This window comes from Panthera tigris, chromosome C2 (genome assembly GCF_018350195.1).
Source record: "Panthera tigris isolate Pti1 chromosome C2, P.tigris_Pti1_mat1.1, whole genome shotgun sequence".
Classification (NCBI taxonomy): Eukaryota; Metazoa; Chordata; class Mammalia; order Carnivora; family Felidae; genus Panthera; species Panthera tigris.
The window spans coordinates 148,059,803-148,074,282 of record NC_056668.1 but is presented as its reverse complement, the minus strand read 5'-3'; the positions used below and the strand labels follow the sequence as shown (position 1 = coordinate 148,074,282).

The 14,480-nt window shown below is 48.8% G+C and overlaps 1 protein-coding gene across 1 annotated transcript in view; it reads left to right on the top strand.

Moving 5' to 3' along the window:
- Window positions 1-3,265: 3,265 nt before the first annotated feature.
- Window positions 3,266-14,480, top strand: part of LOC122241928 (translation initiation factor IF-2-like) — a 72,628-nt gene continuing 61,413 nt past the window's right edge. The window contains exons 1-2 of the mRNA XM_042998363.1: window positions 3,266-3,306; window positions 3,397-3,748. Of these exons, the coding sequence (XP_042854297.1) occupies window positions 3,266-3,306; window positions 3,397-3,748 (393 nt within the window). The remainder of the gene's footprint in view (window positions 3,307-3,396; window positions 3,749-14,480) is intronic.

The window sequence follows — 14,480 nt, the reverse complement described above, 5'->3', positions numbered from 1 at the left end:
CTGGCAAATATCAGCGTAGATACGTTGATTTTGATTTGATTTGACAGAAGAAAAGAATACAGCGGCTTTTTGCGCCCCAAAGGAGGCCAGAATCACTTCTGGTGCAGAGACCTCTGCCTAATGCTGGATAAGGCTGGGACCTGCCTTAGTATGCAATTAGTATTTTCTCTTCCGTATACTCATCCAGCCTCTCTCCCAGGTCCCTGTACCCTTGATTTCCAGAAGCAGCAGGTCACAAGCTGCTGAAGTAGCACAGGGCCCACAGCTGGGGGCTCAGTCAAGGGGCCCTGCCTGCCACCTGCTCCCTCCAGGCTGGAAGTGACAGAGGGAAACCAGCCCGGCCTCCTCAGGGGTGGGATGCCCATGTCTGTCATCTGGTGCTGGAAACAGGATGTCAGGACCCTATGCCCACAAGGCCAGAGTCAGGGACTCAAAATGAATGAACGGATGACTTCAAAATTTGGCACCCCGCTTGACTGAATCTCATGGATATAGAGAGTGACAGGCAGCTGGTAAAGGTGCAAAGAGCATTGGACATATTCGGCAGGCAAGGGTTGTAGTTATGGGTCTACCACTAATTTGATGCTCCTTTGGTCATGTACCCCTTTTCTGCCCACAGTTTCCTGAAAATGAGAAGGTTGGACCAGATGATCTCAAAGATTCCCCAGCTCTAGTGTTCTTAAGTTACAGAACTGGAAGGAACCTGATCCATCATTTATACTTCAAATAGTCTTTTTTTTCCCCCTTAAAAAAACCTCACTGTTGCTAACAGCCCTACGTCTACTCTAAACCCGCAAGGAGACAGTGCCAGCACATTTGCTCTTACATATTCCCAGGCAGCTTTGTTTATCTGTGTACCGACCTGACAGATACATGGTCATTTCTTTTGTAACTGAAATTTTTATTGCGATCATTGTAGAATCACATTTAGTCGTAAGAAATAATACACTTCACCCAGTTTCCCCAATGATCACATTTTGGAAAACCTTAATATGTTATTACAACTAGGATATTGACATGGATATAATCCACCTACCTTATTCAGATTTCCCCAGTTTTTTTTTTAAATTTTTTTAACGTTTATTTATTTTTGAGACAGAGAGAGACAGAGCATGAACAGGTGAGGAGCAGAGAGAGAGGGAGACACAGAATCTGAAACAGGCTCCAGGCTCTGAGCTGTCAGCACAGAGCCCGACGCGGGGCTCGAACTCACGGACTGTGAGATCATGACCTGAGCTGAAGTCGGACGCTTAACTGACCAAGCCACCCAGGCGCCCCAGATTTCCCCAGTTTTACTTGTACTTATTTAAGCGTGCATAAGTTCTACATAAATTCGATCACCGGTTCTAAAACCACAAGTTCTGAAACCAGAAGGATCTCTTGTGTTGCCCTTCTACATACCTTGCCTTCCTCCTGGCCCACCTCATCCCCTATTTGGTTTCTCAAAAATCTTTTTATTTGGAAATATTTCAAATGTGCAGAAATGCTTTAGTACACTCTGTACCCAGATTCACTGATTGTTAATATTTTCTCCCATTTACTCTACCATTTTTCCTATCAACGTGTTTTTTTTCTGAATTACTTGAAGTTTAAATTGCACACATCATGTCTGCACACTTCAGTGTGTATTTCTTTTAAAATTTTTTGATGTTTATTTATTTTTGAAGGAGAGAGAGACAGAGTGTGAGCATGGGAGGGGAGCAGAGAAGGAGACACAGAATCCAAAGCGGATCCAGGCTCTGAGCTGTCAGCACAGAGCCCGACGCGGGGCTCGAACCGGTAAACCACGGGATCATGACCTGAGCCGAAGTCAGAGGCCCACGCAACTGAGCCACCCAGGTGCCCCCTCAGTGTGTATTTCTAAGAATAGGGATGTTCTTCTGCAGGACCATAGGACAAGTTGTCAACAGCAGCAAATTTAACATTGATCCAATACTTTAATCTACTATCAGGATTCCAACTTTGTCCATTGAAATATCCTTTATAGCATTTCCTTTCCTTACACATTACATTAAGGATCACATTAAGCTGTCATGACTTTTTAGCAACCTTAAATCTGGAACATTTCCAAGCCTTCTTTTGTCTTTTACGATGTTGACATGTTTGAAGAATACAGCCCCTACCTGCCCCTTTTTAATAGATGTTCCTCATTTGGGGTTGGTCTAAGGTGTCATCATCAGATTCAGGTTGTTGGTTCTCCCTGGAATACCGCACAGGTGATGTGTTCTGAGGACATGATCTCCGTCTGCTCTCATTGGTGATGTTAATTTTGACCACCTGGTGAAGGAAGATGTTGTCCACCTGCTCCTTTGTAAATCTGTCCCCCTTGCTGTTATAAGCCTCAACCATCTATATGGAGAGACACGTTAAGCCAAGGAAACATCTGTTCCCCAGTAAAATCCGCTCTACCGTTAGCATCCATTGATGATTCTTGCCTGAACCAGTCTTTACCGCACCCTTCAAATCCTCTACGAGTATTTGAAACCAGGTTTTCTATGCTTCAGCTTCCTTGCGTCTTTGGTTCTGGTCAGAATCCTCTCCGTGTCTTCCCAATGACCTCTACGACCTTTGGGCAAAGAGTGGGCCGAATTAGTAGACTCAGCGGTCTCAACTGGAAATGAGCTAATGTGGGTTGTTCCGCGTTAAACTGTCCACCGGCGATTTGCATAGTACAGTGGCTTGTGAACACTTCCTGTATCCTTTTCGGATTCCGCCCGCCACCCCCGCCGCCCCCTGCTTCGGTGGCATTTTGTTCAGACTGCCATCAACAACTCCCGTGCCCCTGTCCCCTGGCTCTGCCCTCCCCCTGTTGAAGCCTCAGGGTTGCTTCCCTAGGAGACTGCCCGACCTGCAGGAACGCCACGCCTGGACTTCATTGCTTTGGTGGCAAACTGCACGCGCGAGTCCCGTGCTCCGCTTAGATTGACCCTAGACGGACAATAAGCGCGCAAGTGATAGAAAAAGCGCGCGGGGAACGGTAGGATAGCTTTTCCCCACCCAGGTATTCCGCTGGGTACCTCTCCGAGCCCAGCCGCAAAGGGCAAGGCGCAGGGCAGGCCTAGGGCCGCGGCCGCAGGGCAAAGGGGCGCGGCTGGCGGCAGCCGGAGCGCGGTCCCCCGGGCGAGCATCCTGGAGGGCGGCCCGCAGGTGGCGGCGCGGGCCGGCGGGCGGGGCGGTGGAAGGGGAGGGCTCGGCGCGCGTCCGGCGGTGACGGCAGCGCGGAGGGGAGGTGCGAACCGCCCGCCCGCCCGCTCGCTCGGGAGCCATGGCGAGAGGCCGCGCCGCGGCGCCCGCATCAGTGCCCGCGTCTGCAGCAGCGCCCCCGCCCGCCGCCCCGGGGCCCACCCCGCCGCCGTCCCCGCGCGCCCCGAGCCCGTGACGCCCGCGCGCCGCGAGCCAGGCGCCCCCCCTCCCCCCGGAGAGGGGCTGCGCGCGGGAGGGAGCGCGGGGCAGCCGAGCACCCCGACGCCCCCCGCGTCCCGGAATCCCGGACCCCGAGCCCGCGAGCGCCAAGTCGGCGGCGGGCAGCAGGGGGAGGGGGCGCCGAAGCCGAGCCCCACCGCGTGCACCCCGGTGCCGCCCGGCCGGCTGCTGCGGAGGGAACCGGAGCCGCCGGGCGGCGGGGGGCCCGGCCGGGGACAACGGGGAGGAGGAGGCGGCCGGCAGAGCCGAGCGCTCGGGTAGCCCCGCGCGGGAGGCCCCCGGGACCGCGCCGGCCACGGGGCCGCGCTCCGAGCGCAGCTCGCAGGTAAGACCCGGGTCCGCGCGTCCAGCTGGGGTGGGGGCGGGGGGAGGAGGGACACGGGTGTTCGGGGAGTGTGGGCCCGTGCTGCGGTGGCGGGAGAGGGTGGGCTCCGGGGCCCTGAGGGGCAATCCCCCTCTGGCATGGACCACACCTGAGGGAGGCCTCCGTGGGGCCCAAAAAGGTGCCCACAGGGCATGGTGGCGGTCACACCGCGTGGCCTGGATTCCGCGCTCCGGCACTCTCGAGAGGACAGTGAGGCGACCTTCAGAGAGCCCCGAGCTGAGCCCCGAGCTGAGCCCGGCCAGAGCGCGAGCAGCACCCCGGTCCCCACTCAGCCGCAAAACTTAACGTAAATTACATCTTCTGGTGGGTCCGGGACCGGACGGGTGGCTTTTAGGACCCTTCCTTTCCATTCTGAGACTTAACAAGTTCACTTCTGTCACTGTTTGGACATGAGTTTTTAAATCCTTTTTGAATCTGCCAGGTCAGCGTCTTGCAGGTAAAAACAAACGTAACGAAATGTAGTTTTTTTTTCTTTTGTGGAGTTGTGTTTAGGGAAGCACAAGTGAAAAGCCCAGCTGCTCCTAGGGCTGGCGCTGGTTGCGCACTCCCGGTTCAGCCCGCGTTTTAAACCCTTCCCTGTACTTGCTCAGAAACACATCAGCGTTCCCTTTGAGCACTTCCGAAGTACGAGTGTTTAGGCCTCTGATTTTTTTTTTTTTTCAGTTGCTTTCTGATATTCTCCACCAGAACTTAATTGCTTCAAACAAATGTGTGAACATCGTCAGTGTTGTCTGCAAGTCTGTAGGCAGAATGAGTCCCCTTTCCTGGAGCATCGTTTGTTTATCTGTGGCAGGGAGTGACAGACTGGGTCCTTTTCAGTTTCCAATTACAAGACCAGCAGAGACTGAGCCTTGCTCAGCTCTGAGCACTCTGCGCAGGGGAGGGTCTCCCCAGTTCCAGGGGAGGGTCTCCCCAGTTCCAGGGGAGGGTCTCCCCAGTTCCAGTGGAGGATGATAGGCAAGCCGTCTTGCTGGCAATTTGAGTTGGACCTGGAGTGACAGCATCTCTCTCCCTCTCTCTCTCTCTCTCTCTCTCTCAGTTCAGAAAGTGTGCCCTTTGATCTCTGACCACAGCTTTATCACAGAGGTGCCCAGACAAGCGTAGGCTGAGCCGCCTGGAGAGCTGAGCAGGGCTCAGGGGTAATGAGCTGGGTTAGAAAGCCCATGTCCGTGTGCAGCAGGTTTGACAAGAGTTGGGTCTCACCTTGGCCCCAGTGTGAGCTGGTTCCTGGTTGACTCCCCAGGGGCCTGTGAGATTTGGTTACCCTAGGTCTTCCTGGAGGGTGTCTCTACCCTGGCTGTGTGGCTGGTGCTCCTAAAAGGACCAGGCCTTTGAATGGGAAACCGGGATTCAAATTCCAGCCCCTCTCTCTTTACTGGCTTTGTGACCTTGGGCCCAGATTTAACCTCTCTGACCCGGCTTTCCCCCTCTCTGGGGTTGCCTGCCTCCCCGGAACAAACATGCATTGGATTGTTGCAGGGATTACAGAGTGTTTTCAATGAAAGTGTTTGTAAAAGTTTGACTACACGACATGGGAGGTTTTCAGGTCTCCTTGCAACATGATTAGGGATGTGACTGGTAACCCTTTTCAGCTCTAACAGGGATAATAAAGCAGATATTATAATACTAATTATCATCTTTCTTATGGGTTTACCGGGAAGGTCAAATCAGATCATTGAAAAGGGCTCTGAAACTAGAGCAATATTTCTATTGCAAGGAGTTCCTAAGCCATCAGTTTCCGAACCAACAGCACCTATGTCTCCATCTGATGTGGACTCTCTTTTAGTCGTTGCTTTCTGAGCCCCTGCCTCTGACCTTGCACACAGAAGGTCTCTAATTGTTAGGTGACTTTTTTTTTTTTTCCTATTAAAGTTTTATTTATTTTTGAGAGAGAGCGTGAGCGGGGGAGGGACAGAGAGGGAGACACAGAATCTGAAACAGGCTCCAGGTTCTGAGCTGTCAGCACAGAGCCTGACACGGGGCTCAAACTCAGGAACCGTGAGCTCGTGACCTGAGCCGAAGTCGGACGCTTAAGCAACTGAGCCACGCAGGCGCCCTGTTAGGTGACTCTTGAGTTGACCATCTCATGTATGTTCTTAGATGTTATTTTATGGTCTTGAGAGACTGTCTTTTGTCTACAGACACACTGTTGAATGGGGCTTCTGGTTCCTCCCCACATTGTTTTCCTTCTTTTTGAACAAGTATTACCTATTCTGAACAAGTATTACCTATTCTGACTTGCCTTCTTATTAGGTGTATCCAAATGGAGGCCATCTGCCGTGTTGAAAAATTCAAAGTTTTAGTGGAGAGACAGTAACTAACAGCATACGTGTAAATCTGGATGCCTCCAAGCTATGTGTAATACCAATGATGTGCAGCTGCTTAAAGAGATGCTTTGGCATGTGTTTTATGAAGGGACACGTGGCTTTATTATTCATTGAGAAGCTCATTTAATTACATGTTTGTTAGTAGTGCACCCGAGGCGGAAGAGGGTGGAACACAGGTGGAAGGTGAGCTCTTGACATCCTTGTTTGGGCTTCTGGTCCCGCATTTGAGGAAAGCCTGCTCCCAGCCTCCCCTGGTTAGTGGGAAGAGGGCTGTAACTCTCTTTGAAGACTAACGAATAGCAGTGACTTTTTTTTTTTTTAAGTTTATTTATTTTGAGAGAGAGGGAAAGAGAATCCCAAGCAGGCTTTGCACCATCAGTGGAGAGCCCGACGCGGTGCTCGAACCCACAGACTGCCAGATCATAACCCGAGCTGAAATCAAGAATTGGATGCTTAACCGGCTGAGCCATCCAGGCGCCCCGTGGCAGTGACTTCTAGTGACCACTCACAAGCCTTGGGAATCTTTTGGCCTCAGTGTCTCAAGCTGTGAAATGAGTTATATCGATATTTCTGAAGCTTGTCTTGTAATCTTCAGGGCAAAGAACTCTGGAAAGAGGGATATGGGAGGTGCAGCCCGAGGTTTCTGGCACATTTCAGTGAATTTTTCAATGTGAGTTCAGTGATTCCTTTAATGGAGAATAGGATGCAGGGTTCATCTGTTTTAATGTAAAAGATGCTTTAAATTGCTGCCTTGAGTCAAAAAGTACTTGAGGACGATGCACTTTTTCTCCCCCGAGGCTCTGGGGGGCTTCCCTGCGGCATGTGTACCCCAATTTGAGAATCTTGGAGCTGGATTATTTCTAGTGGCTTTGCTAGTTCTGGGCTTTATGATATGCTAGGACTGTTAAAAGCAGAAGGTAATCTCCTCCCCAGAGGACATGGATTTTATAGTAATAGCTGAAAAGGATGCTCTAGTATTGAAGGGAGGTAGGTGTATTATTGACTTAACCACGAGAGTATAAATTATCTGGATTTGAATGTTAAGGAAGACCATACTCTGGGTTTACAGGGGACTTTGAAATCTTTTTTTTTCTCCCCCCAAAATTTGTTGAAGATAACCGTGAACCTGTGGATCAAGTGATTTGACTTTTTCTGAAAAGTATTCCTTGTATCATACCATTCAGAACACTTCATTCTTTACTGCGCTCCTCCTTAATGATTAGACTTAGTTACTAGACAGTGAGATTGTCTTTTTTTAAGTTTATTTGTTTATTTTGAGAGACAGTGTGCATGGGAGGGGGAGAGAGGCAGAGACGGAGAGAAAATCCCAAGCAGGTTCTGCGCTGATGTGGGGCTCTATCTCACAAACCATGAGATCATGACCTAAGCCGAAATCAAAGAGTCAGACACTTAACTGACTGAGCCACCCAGGCACCCTGATAGTGAGATTATTATGATTAAAAGCTGCTATCTCCTGGATTACGTTCACACAAATTAGCTATTGGCAGGTCCTACATTGGCTTATGTAGATGCAGGTTTGTATATGTCACTTAAAATGGGTATTGATTAGAACCAGGGTCAGGATTTTGATTTTCCTTCTCTAGGTTTGGGGAGGAAAAAGCATCTATGCACATGGAGAACCCTGGGATTTTCAAAGTTCTCCGTCACTTCTTCTGGTTGTTTTGGTAAAATCAAAAAGTCCTTCTAGGCAGTTCTTTAACATCAAGAGCCTATGCTGCGGGCCTGGGGTTTTATGATAGGAGCATTCTACGGGCTCTCACTATTTAAGTTTTGCAAAAAGTTGAGAAGGTGTGATCTAGTATAGGCTTGCCTCCTTTTATTATGCTCCTTATCAAATAATTTCCAGTTGGGGATGTGGTCAAACAATAGTCTCCCGAGTGTTGCAGTAGGTTTGGGTTCACTTATGTTATTGAATCATGAATTTGAACCCGAGGAAGCAGGTGAGCAATGAGGGCAGTCGTAATTCAATCCTTGAAGTTGTCGGAAGACCTTTGGGAAACTTTTCCTGGGAGAGTGTAGGGAAAAAATTTCATTGAGACTCTTTATGCCTAAGGGGACCGAGAGTCCAGATTTATGGTGGGACCACTCGGCCGTGGCCTGGGTGGAGGAGGGCGATGTCCAAGAGAGGGGGATCCTGACTGTTGCCGGTCGTGCGTCTCCTTTGGTCCCCGCTGTCCTGGCCCCAGCTGGTTGCAGAAGCATAAGGCGTCACGATGCAGCCCATGGCAGGTGGGCCTCCAGTGCCAACCAGCATCACCTGGGCGCCCTGCACACCTACAGAGACCCACACGCAGCCCCAGACCTGCTAAATCTGAATCTGCATTTTATTTATTTATTTAAAAATTTTTTTAATGTTTATTTATTTTTGACAGAGAGAGAGAGAGAGAGAGAGAGAGAGAGAGAGAGAGAGAGAGAGAGAGAAGCAGAGCATGAGTGGGGGAGGGGCAGAGAAAGAGACGCAGAATCTGAAGCCGGCTCCAGGCTCTGATCTGTCAGCACAGAGCCCGACCTGGGCCCGAACTCACGCGAGATCACCCGAGATCATGACCTGAGCCGAGGTTGGACGCTTAACCGACTGAGCCACCCAGGCGCCCCTGAATCTGCGTTTTAAACACATCTCTGGGTCGTACTGATGTTCAGAGACCTCTTTCCCTTTTTGGGGTTCCCCAGAATGTTCTTCCCCCAGGCACAAGGCCAGACTTGGCATAGGTTGGGAAGAACACGTGGCCAGCACATCAAGTCCCCTGCGCACTGAGGGGCGCTGGGGCTCAGAGCTGGGTTCAACCTCTTGCCCGCCCCTGAAAGGACAGGGGTGGGGGCTTCTCAGAAGAGATCACCGAGCCTGTTCCCTCCCCAGCGCCCACCTCTTCCCTGCAGCTGCGGGCAGAGACGTGTAAAATGGGAAGACCCAGGGAGGGAAGGGACACACGGTCGCCTCTCGATCAGCAGTGAGGAGAAGCAGTCCAAAACGTGGCCGTTTACCCCGCTTCCGGCCGCAGCACACGCCTGAAACGTGGGGTGATGTCTCGAGTTCTGAAAAATGTGCCAGAGCAGCAGTTCCCCCTAAGTGCTAGCCGTGTAGTTGGAGAGTCTACCGGACGCTCACCTCCTCTTTGTTGTGCCAGGTCACGGGACATTGCTAGACAGAGTGGTGGAGTGGAAGCCAGACAGAAGGTGGGGGGGTCTGACCCCAGCCTATAGGTAACCTTCCTCGCCCTCTCTTCTCCCCTCCCGCTTTCCCAGCAGCGACAGAGTTCTCGGTCTAGGGTGCCTCTTCCGAGACCTCACGTAGGGATGGGCGCAGGGAAGGCGCCTTTGCAGAATTCTTCTTTTCTTGCCCCAGACCCCCGTCTGAGAGATGAAATACCTAATGTGTCGGCCCTCTTCTATTTCGTTTTAAAAAGTTGTGGCGAAATACACATAACAAAAATTCACCACTGTAGCCATTTCCCAGTGGACGGTTTCATGGCATTAAATACGTTCACACGGTGGTGCAGGTAGCACATTCGTCCATCCCCCCCGTGTACCCACGAAACACTAACTCCCAGTTCCCTTGTCCCTCCAGCCTCGGGCGACCACCGTTCTACTTTCTGTCCCTGTGAGTTTACCTCTCCAGGTACCTCGTATAAGAGGAATCATACGGTTTGCTCTTTTCTAGCCGGCTTTTCTCACTTAGCATAATGTCTTCGAGGTCCATCCACGTTGTAGCATGTACCAGAACGTCATTCCTTTTTCAGGCCGAATAATATTCCATTGTGTGTACGTGTCACATTTTATTTATCCATTCATCCATCTTTGGACGCTTAGGTTGCTTCAACCTTTTGGCCACGGTGAGTAATGCATCTATGAACATGGGTGTACAAATATCTGAGTCTTTGATTAACCTTCTTTTGGGTGGGTACCCACAGGTGGCATTGCTGGATCCATGGTAATTCTATGTTTCGTTGTTGAGGAAGCACCATACCTTTTTTTCTTGATGGCTGGATCATTGTTTTTGTCCTACCAGGAAAGCACAAGGGTTCCAATTTCTCTACATCCTCACCAACACTTGTTATTTTCAGTTTTGGTTTTGTTTTTTTCTTTTCTTTTCTTTCTTTTTGTTGTTTTTTTTCTTTTTCTTTTTTTTTAATAGTCATCCAAATGGATGTGATGTGGTTATTTCTTTTCGTTGGTTTTGTTTTGTTTCGTTTTTTGGTTGTTTCTTTTGAGTCACTTTTCTCTATTCTGTTATTCTCTCCCCACTAGCCACAGTTTTTGCCCAGCTTTGAGCTATGGGGAATGCCTGAAAAGTAGAACTCTTGCTTCAGTCCTTGCTCCTAATTACCGTTTAACTCTGTGGGCATCGCACTGAATTTTACTTAGTAAGTGTGCTGGCACTCAGATTACTAAGGCTTCTAGAAGCTGCTGTCTGTGAGTTGATGATCCTTCCATTCTTCTCTCTCCTTTTTAATTTTGAATGGAAATTGGTGTGTTTGAGTTGGGGGAACAAGGTGGACAGCAGTAGAAAGCCAACTCAGTAAGGCAGGACATCACATTTTGCGATTCTGAGTCCAGCGTTCTAAGAATAAATTTCGTTTGCCTGTTGGACCTTGCCTTCGAGTGGCAGGTGTTTGTTTGGTGGTCTGACACCTGCAGGGGTCTGGCAGCACAGTTGTAACGTCAGGGCCATGTTTTTGTTGTTGTTTAAAAGAGTGGTCCAAAAATGTGGGCCTTGCGTGCATTGCAGAATTTCAAACCTTGGAAGGAAATTGGAGGTTTATTTAAACTAAAGCGACAGGCAGATTCTTGTCGTGTTACATAGTTGGCATTGGTCAGCTTTGTGCCAGGGAGTTAAAAACACCAAAAAAACAAACAAAAAAACCAAACCTATGATTCAGGAATAGCAGCGTAATGGTTTTGAGGAAAGGTGGGAAGAAGGAAAACGACCAATTTGGTACATGTGTGAGTCATTGGTGCCGTGTGAGTGTTCCCAGTTGGACGCAGACTTTCTGAGACCATTGGTTCACTGGCTTTTGCGGGAGAGAAGAGAACAGTGGCATCCAGACGGCGGGTATTTCATTGCAACCTTTGCATCCAGAATATGTTTTAAATGCTGAATACTGTGGGAAATGTACAGTGGTGTTTTATGGACTTGGGGGTGGAGGGAGTAGCTTTATTTCCGTTCATTTGTTAAAAAAAAAAAATCCTCCAGGCTTAATAATTTGGATAAACTGACACTATTGATACGTTTGAAGCCATGTTTTTTTTTTTTCCCCCCTTTAAGATTGGTGCTTTTTCAGGGTTAGGTGTGTTGAACCTGGCAAAAAAACCCAAAAAACAAAAAAACCTCTCCTGTTTATGGCAGCCAGTTTCTGAATCATTAACTTGTATGGTAACCTCATAGGGTTATTAAAGGGATTACATGAGTCAATATGTGTGCTCGGCTCATAGTAAACATTTTGTGTTAGGCATTATTGTTGTTGTTGAACTCCTTATGAGCTGTTCAGCCACACATAATTTCATAGCACACACTCTGTGCCATGCCCCCAGGGTTCGTGTTGGCTTTCATCTTTATGATACTGACGGGGATGGTCCCCATGACCCAAGGCAGTGATGTGGGCTGTGGATTTTGCTCACCTGACCATTAACTTCCCTCCTTTGGCTTTGAGGAGAAACGGTTAACCTCCAAGGATCCCAAGGCATCAGAGAAATCACTTTGGACTCGATAGTTGGACACAAATATCAAGACGTTTCAAAGGTCTCTTGTGGAAGAGGTGTAGTTTGGTGTTAAATATTTTGAGAAAATATCCATCTGGGGAAACAGAAAATTCTTAATACCGTAACAGTAGATAAAAGGTATGACAAGCAAATCACTGGGAAAATAGACTAAACTTTTGACTGATGCGGTAGGTGTGTGGATACCGTACTTGGAAGGAAGGAAAATAGTTTGTGTTAAGAGATTACAAGAGGAATGCCGTAGCAACTATTGGATGTTAACTTGAAAAACTTTTAGCTAAGTCTCTTGATCCTAGACATGATACTCCTATGGAAGGGAACAAAGAGAATAAAGAGGAGAGTTTGGTTATTTCATCATCAGACTTTTATCCTTTTTGGTAATCCTTTGTATACTGACGGAAGAGGCAGCGTGGCGGAGAACCTCAGCAAGACCACGTGTGACCCTTCGCCTCGCAGACTCAGAAGTTGCACGCGCATTTGTTAAGCAGGGCAGAGCAGGGACGTAGACGTTGTGAAGAGAAGGCCCATAGCGGGGCGCCGTGTCGCGGGGCGCGGTGTCACGGGGCTGGCTTCACTCTGTGAATGTGCCCAGGCAGGTGTGTGGTCTCAGGCTCTCAGGCCTTATCTGCCACCGGACTGACAGACCCGTGCTGAAGCTCTGGCTTGGCTACAGGTGAGAGAGGGTGGTGACTTCAACTGGGCAGTAGGTGGGCGGTAGTGTGGATGGACAGAAATGGATTCCTTTGGGTGGCCTTGAGGAGCTACGGCTTGCCATGTCTTTGAAGAGATGGTGGGAGGGTTAGGGAGGTCAAGGATGAGGCTGCGATTTTTGAATTGGGTTGACTCCATTGTGATAACTCAGTGGCGCAGGGGTTAGGACTTGGCAGGATCCCGTTTTGAACGTGCTTGGAGTTTGATGTGCTTTGGAGGTTCCCTAGCGAAGGTGTTTAAGGCAGTGGAATGTCTGGGTCTGAGGCTTGGAAGAGAGATCTGGGTGTGAGGTGAGGGCTTGGGGGCCATCCCCGTGTAGATGGCAGTAATGTCATGTGGAGAAGAACTCCCAGAGGTCGACCAGGAGGAGACCAGAAGTGCAAGGGAAGGGAGTGTTCTGGCAGCGATGAGTGGGGGTTCGTGGGGTCACTCTGCTGTGGGGGGCCAAGTAAGATAACAGCTAAAATCTTCTTTGGGTTTGTTTCTACTTAGTTGGTATGACAAGATCTGTAGAGTTGTGTCAGAGGGGATGCTGGCCTAGCCTTGGAAATCACTTACAGTATGTTGACTACAAGGATTCTTGTGTTCATGAACATTAGGTTTCATTGCCAAGCATCACGTACGCTTGTTTCATGGGTGTCCATGTTTTATGAATTCTCGTAATTCGTGAGCTCTGAATTCGAGATTTTGCCGCACTTTCTTGTGATTCCTACACATTTAACTCGAGGTTTTATAGTGTGTATTGTTGGAGCGATAGAATCACGGTAAAATTGGAGGGAATTAGGAATTGCTTGCTCGAACAAAGATAACTTCTGCAGCTCCACCACAATGGAAAAAAGATGCAGTCTGACAATACTAACCGCTGGTGAGGATGTGGGACAAGTGGAAGTCTCATGTGCTACATACAAAGAACGACCACTTGGAAAATTGACAATATTGGGGCACCTGGGTGGCTTGGCTGTTTGAGCCTCTGACTCTCGGTTTCAGCTCAGGTCATGATCTCATGGTTCGTGAGCTTGAGCCCCGCGTCGGGCTCCATACTGACAGTGTGGAGTGTGCTTGGGATTCTCCCTCCCCCCCCCCCCCCATCCCTCCCCTGTGCATGCGTGTTCTGTCTTTCTTTCTCAAAATAAATAAACTTAAAAAAAAATGTCAATATTTACTAAAGCTGACCATATCCATTATGACTCAAAGATTCACTCCTGGGCATATACTCAACAGAAATGCATGCTGTCTTCTTGGTTAATAGCAGCCTTACTCATGTTAGCTCCAAACTGGAAAAAACCCAAATGTCTATTCCCCAGTGACTGTAAAAACAAATCATGGTTTATCCATATAATGGAATACTACTCAGCATTAAAAAAGAATGAAATACAAATACCTGCAATAAATAGATGAATCTTACAGACAAAATGTTGAGCCCAGGAGACCAGAAATACAAGTATACTCTATAGGATTCCATTTTCAGGAAGTTCAAAAGCCGGCAAAAGTATCCTGGAATAAGGATCAGAAGAATGGTGGTTACCTACAAGGAGGCATTGACCGTGCAAGGTGGATAGGCACATAAGAATTAATGGCCCTGCATGTGTAAGACAAATTAAAGGTTCTAGTTCATTTGGCAACTATTAGATTTTAACGCAACGTGATGTAACATAGTTCCTCAGAATTTACCAGTGCCTTAACCTGTGGTTTTCATCCCATTGCCCCCACCCCCTTGGTGCATACACATACACCCCTAGTAGATGGTCCTCAAGGCAGCTGTTCCTCAGTCTTTAGGGTAGCTAATGAAGCATGGGTGTTGAGTGTTTCTTCTTTGGTTCACACAGGGAGTATTATCATGGTGGCCCAGGGTCAGACGTAGGGTGAAATGATAGAGGCACTTGCCTACGGTACAAAAT